Raw genomic sequence first — 6,841 nt, forward strand, 5'->3', positions numbered from 1 at the left:
TTTTTTTACCCGAACAATGCGGAGATTATTATGAGCCTTTACAGTGACACTACCTTTAGCGATAAAAAAATGACCAATGAAATATAAACTATATCGCATGTTGTACTAGCGATAATGTGTTATTAAAGAACACTCACTCATCGAGCAGTTACACCTTTATTCAATGAACGTAATTATATACTTATTTGTTACATAAGACAAGTGAGTCCCTTATAAATAAGGAAACAATAAATCCTAATGACAACCATAGATTATCATAAACTGTCGCACTTTTCATCTCATTAGACAGGTGTATGATATTATTGACGTTTGTATATTCCACTATTATGTGCAATGCTCATTTCATAAATTCATAACTCTCGTTAATTAGTCAATAAGGCTTTTTATATATTTGACGATGATTTAAAAGATCTTTATCATAAAAATGGGATTGATTTCTAGTTTAAATATTTATGGCTGCTCTGCCTTATAAACAGTTGGTATAACTCAAAACTTATCGATTAAAATGAAGAGACTTGGCGGAGGATTCTTACTAGTTCTACGCCGTTGACTTGCGAACTGTTTGTAAATGTAAATTTAGAATTAATTTACCATCTTTTCTGTTGACGCTCATTATAGTACCTACTTGGTCACCTATGTATACGAATAAAGTTATTTTAAATTTTAGTTGCTATATTATAAAATTGTTTATTTTTATTGCAAAACTTAGGAAAGTCCACAAAGCCCACATAATAACTCGCTTCTCCTACATTTAATATATTTTAACTGGCCAGTTAGAAACAATGGTAATAAAAACGTTTCTCTTTTGAACTTAAATTTTAGAACTCTTTGGTAACCTAATGTACTAAGGGCCTGTTTCACAATATCCGGATAAGTTCCAAATAAGCTATTTATTACTTATTGGTAGGATAAATAGTATTTTTGCGTTTTACGACTGTCAGATAGTGCTATACGTCATGAAATGCGAAGTATCTTATTGGGAACTTTTATCTTACAAATAATTTATGTGTTACATAGCTATTTGGCACTTTAACCATACATTGTGAAACAGGCCCTAAACCTAATATAATAATTCATTTGACATTTGTTTTTGTGAATTGGCGGCAAATCTACAGCTCTCGTTACACGTGAAATTTAACCTAACAAAATAATTTGTTCATGAGTGAATTATTATGCCTTGCGTTGTGGGCTAACTCAACAATAAAGCTATGATATTCTGCGATTAGCATATTATCTTAATAAAGCCCCATCTTGTGCCACTATTTACAATTGGTTTAACGAGTTTAAGCGTGGAAGTAGCAATCTCAATGATGATCCGCGTGAGAGACGTCCTTTAACACTGAAGACTTGCGACTACTGAAGATAACATCAGGGCTGTGTAACGCATTTTTAGTGTCACCTAGGAACTAACTGTATGAAGCTTAGTCGCCATTTTAAATTTAGAGAAATGTATTCGATTTTCCGCATAAAACTGTAAAGTAATAATTTTGAGCTAGACTTTCCTAATCGAATGAGAAAATAATAATAACACACTGAAATTATCAATTCATTTATTCCTTAAACATTTCGGTTTTTATATGGATTTTATGCATCCCTCAAGAAATTTAAATATAGAGAAATAGCGATAATTTCAAATATATAATAAGTAATCAAAATCAAAGAACAATTAAATCTCTTTTATATAACTGTGCGGTACGTAATCTTACATAATATTTGGTGACAGTATTTAAATAACTAATCTAAACATATCGCCTATGAAAAAAAAATTAGCAATTTTATACTTTCAGTTTTGCGGGATATTTTCAAGTTACAATATTCTTCGGAGTGAAACTGTATGAGCTAACAACTCCGTCCTTGTTGATGACTCCGTAGCCTCCGCTTTCAGTTGAAACCTGACCGTTGTTGTTGGAGTATGAAGAGAAGCTTGACTCAGCCTGACCGAAGACGTGAGCTCCAGGGCCTGGTTGTAGACTAGCCACGTCCGTGTTCAAATTAGGCTGGCCCTGAAATATATTTGATATTATCACTAATACAACTAATGCTTTTCAACTATTGTTATGAACGTATTTTACAAATATAACTGCATTTTGTGTTATTCTAACAAGGATTTTTTTTGTCTACAAAACAAAGATATTATCTGCTGGTACTAACACTATTCACATCAATAAATTAATTGAAGTAGGACTGTCATAATCTTTAATACACATATGGCTGGACAGACCATACAAACAATATAATAACAAAAGCCCAATTAGCGCTTTTGTTTTATAGCTTTAGTTTAGGATATAATATGATATATTAATAATAATATACTTACCGGGAAATTATCGAATGCGAAGTTGGGGTTGATACTGTAAAATGAATTTTAATAGATAAAATTTTAAAGATATGACTATATAAGTATATAATATATATAACGATAAAACTAAATAAATAAAGAAATGGGAAAAATGTATAAACGTTCTGTATTTGAACTAAGAATCTTCAGCAGTTTACAACTCAGTGATCAAGTCAAATATTTAGGCAAAAAAAATATAACATACAATTTACGTAGAGTTTTGAAGTCACCAGCCGAGGCAGCTTTTATAAAATCTTGCACTGATAGTGTGTTGCCTGTTGAACAAAAAAATCATGAAACATTTTAAAAAAGATTACTTTTAAAAATAAAATGTGCGTGCGTTATAAGTACACATGTCAGTAGTGAAACTTCTTTGTTAATTAAATATTACTAAAGTAAAAGCCCCAATAGATGATCATGTACACGTCACGTATGATCACGTGACACGTCGTAGTCTGCACTGCACTCTTTATCGAGACAGCAACATTACCAAGGAAGCTTCAAGAAATGTGAAAAAATGCTTTTCCGTAGCGTAAACGGTAATGTATGGATTAGGAGTTAGTACTTTGTTCAATGTATAAAATGTTGGTAAAATCTATGTCCTTCAAGTCAGTCGTATTAAAAGACGTAGTAGACGTGACGTAGACTTGAGCATGTGGCATTGAAGCTGTGCATGGACCAAGGACAAAGAAAGTGTGATCTAAGGATTTCCTACTAAATCAGAGATTTTTTTAAGAGTTGGTACCCTGGTTTTCTTGAAAGACTCTATGTCGAATTAGATGGAAAATACATCGACGGTGACAGGTCAGTTGGTATCAGAATAGTAGCAATACGCGGCCTTATGAAACTCAGTTGTGGGATGACACTAACGTAGTGAAATTATAAAGTAAAATAATTATAATCCCCTATAAATGTATGTTATTGCATCTTTTGCCGTTCCTTACACCTCCACCTTGTTCACCAAAATATGGCCATTAAAAAGGCGGAGATTTGCGAACTTCGTACGTTATGTATTTGGGAACTCGTAGTAAATGTAAGTTTAGATCTCACTTGTATCTTTTTAATATTGACATTTATAAATGAGATATTTTCAGCAATTGCTCAGTAAGACAATCTCAAGTCGAATCGTCTCCAGTTTTTCATAGGCTTTTGTGCGACATAAGTAGTTTAAGTCTAATCTAATTTACTATACCTAATTAATTTATAAAGGATATTTAACGTAAGAAAGTGTGTAATAACAAAACTTAATGTCTACTTATTAAAGTGTAGTTCTTCTGTACTCTATTTTCCACTTACGTACTTTATATTCGTTATGGTTATTAAAATATGACACAAGTTTGATTTTAGAATAAGCATATCGTCGTATACAAGAATAAAATGTGTTTACAAAAGATCTTTTGGATCCGCTAGGATTATTTTCCTTTATGACCAAAGAGTACACGATATTGCAATGTCGCAGTTTACTTAATGTGATAATTAAGTATACAAACATTATCATGGTTATTTTTAGATGTTTACAAAATATTCAAAGTAAAATTTCTTTTTTAAATCCGTGAAATAAGAAAAATATGAATGGTCTATATTCTGTAAAACTTTATGGATGTAAAGGGGCGCAGTGCCAGATAAATTGTGAATGCGTTGTGTGCCTATTAAAATTAGGCCGAAAGGCCCCGAGTCATTTTTTAAGGGAGATTGGGACATAATATGTACATATATTATATGATGTCTGCACATGGAAACGACACTAGCTGGCTTTTTAATACGATTTTTTTAAATACATTGACAAATGATAATAATATATAGAAATAATATAAAGAGATTACAGAAATTATAATACTAGAAATTATGAAATTGATTATTTTAATAGTTGTTAACGCTGCAGATAAATCTTAAATATTAAAATATTTGAAGATATTCTAGTGCGCATTTTCTATGCCTGCCTATATGCTCATATTTTCCGGTCCGTTTTGTTATTTGATGTTTGAATAAAATTTGTTTTATACCTTAAATAATTCTCTTGTTATTAATATTATTTTATCCATTATACTTTTGCAAAAATGTACCAACAAACCTTCACACTTCTATGTTGTAAATTACTATATATTTATCAATACGAGATATTAAAATTTGACAATTTTTGAGGTCAAGCGCCAGTTGACCATGACATATGACGGTCATATGTTTTATTAAAACTATCAAACAATTGACTACATACCAAACACGTTTTAACTTTAACATAGAAAAAAAAATCTCGAAATATTTACTATTATATAGAATTTGTTCTCATTTTTCAAAGTTGAATGGAAGTACATTATTATAAATCAACAAGTTATCCTGGTACATAAACTTAGTGCAACAACAATTTAATCTACGCATTTATGAACTTATATTTTATCCTGAATACCAACGGTATTTTTACAAACAATGTTACATACTGATAGGAATATTAATTAATAAAAATTTACCTGTAACAAGCGCACACAACGCAGCAAAAAGCACAAAATTCTTAATCATTTTAAATTTACTTCGTCGAACCGGTCACAGCGAAGTTTAGATTTACTATGTTAAAAGCCTTCGTTGACTACTAGATTTATATGTGAAAATTGCCAGTGCCATTTTAAAATATCCTTTTGTTAAAACAAGGTAGATCGATTATTTGGGAATCCTTTGTTTTCTCTTGACATGTTGAAAATTGTAACGATTCGTCACATCATATTTACAGACAGGTTGTTTACGAAAGTAAATTATTCTTTTAAGTACACGGAAATTGCCTTCGTAAGTAAGTATAGAAGCCCGGCTTTGCATCAGTCGAAAGAATATTTAGTTACTTTCGTGTCAAGTTATTAAAATTATTCATAACTGGAGAAATATTTAGTTCAATTAGTTTTGAGCGAACAATTCTAACATATTCACGAACTTACTAAAGTATTATATACAAGGTCGGATCCAGCTTTGGCGCCAGGAGGGGTCCTGGTCACATAGTCGTGGTCAAGTCAAGAACTTAAACTTATCTTATATCTTTAAACGAGCAATTCTTGTATATATATATATATATATATATATATGTGTAATTGGAATCTCGGAATCGGCTCCAACGATTTTCATGAAATTTAGTATACAGGGGGTTTCGGGGGCGATAAATCGATCTAGCTAGGAATATATGATAGAAAATAACAGAAAGGTGGCGTTTAAGTAGTCCCAATTCAAACTGAAAACGCCTCTTACTGACATCTATCGGCGAATAATAATACTATTTTTTTAATTGTTTTAACGACACAACATCATTAAAGCTATTTCAGCATATATATTCTACATTGTTCATAGTTCATCATTTTATTAGTTTGTAATTCGTACTTAAATATAATTTCCTAAAAACACAATATAATAAAAAAAATACTCGGTCATCCAGGGACTGCGTATATTATATATTATATCATACATAGTAAATATATTATATTAAATAAATTAAATATTAAACATATATAGTTACATAAAATCTGGATCGTGACAATATATTGAAATAAAATCATTATGTTCAATCAGTGGTCTACCTAAGTCCTGGATAAAGTTCAGGGGGACTCCCAGTCATGGATCCGCCATGGATTGATTATATATAGGATATTATTTTGAATTTATAACTCAATACTTCACCAAAGCAAAAATTCATGTCAATTGCAGGACCTTGAAAAGTTGATTGAAATGGTCATAATATGGCGTTGTAACGAAAATTGTTTACCACAATATAATATTAAGTGATGTCCATACACTTCAAAAATATATGCGCTGAGGCATTTATTTACTTATTCACATTCTATATTATTTTAATGAATACAATTTAAAGAGTATTATTATAGTATTTCGATTAACAACTGTCATGTAAATACTTATCTCTTAGAATTTATCGATCCATAGGGTCAATACGAAAATTTAAAGAGTTTCTGTTTGAGATTTAGGAGATACTTTGCGGATACAATAACTTTAGGTATTTGTTTAAAATCTTCGGTAACGCTTAAGTCTCTGTGTGCGTGAGTATAATGAGAATGTATGCATTACAGTGTTACGCTGACGAAAACGCTGAATCCGCTCTTGGACGTTTTCTTGACGTTGGTGTCATTTGTTATTGCCAACGAATAAATTGTAATAAGGCACATAAGGCTACTGGTCTTTAAATATATGGTCCATCAAAAATAAAATGTGTCATCACCCATTTAGGCACGTTACAGGACTTTTACATTTCTTGTTTAGAGAAGCTATGGGGATTTTAAATAATACGAAAATACATTTCAAAGAAATTATTTTATATTTGAATTCGAATTATATTCAAACTGCGTAGACGTCATAAACGGTATCAACGATCTCAATCGGAATAGGCACGAAGTATACAAGGCCTTCTCCATCGGTCTGAAATTTTACAAAAAATATACCAATTTTATTGATTACATACTAGTGATCATGACACAGAAAAGCATGAGCTTGGCAAATGTTTTCGGCTTATCAAACGGA

General features: G+C 31.0%; 1 protein-coding gene across 1 annotated transcript; it reads right to left on the minus strand.

Moving 5' to 3' along the window:
• Nucleotides 1-1,535: 1,535 nt before the first annotated feature.
• Nucleotides 1,536-4,910, minus strand: LOC111000956. The gene is made up of 4 exons (XM_022270573.2): nucleotides 4,804-4,910; nucleotides 2,544-2,613; nucleotides 2,318-2,351; nucleotides 1,536-2,003 (listed from the first exon to the last, which is right to left on the minus strand). The coding sequence occupies exons 1-4, from the start codon at nucleotides 4,850-4,852 to the stop codon at nucleotides 1,803-1,805; spliced, it is 354 nt and encodes a 117-aa protein (XP_022126265.2). The 5' UTR covers nucleotides 4,853-4,910; the 3' UTR covers nucleotides 1,536-1,802.
• Nucleotides 4,911-6,841: the final 1,931 nt, after the last annotated feature.

The sequence above is a fragment of the Pieris rapae genome, chromosome 20, assembly GCF_905147795.1.
Source record: "Pieris rapae chromosome 20, ilPieRapa1.1, whole genome shotgun sequence".
Taxonomy (NCBI): domain Eukaryota; kingdom Metazoa; phylum Arthropoda; class Insecta; order Lepidoptera; family Pieridae; genus Pieris; species Pieris rapae.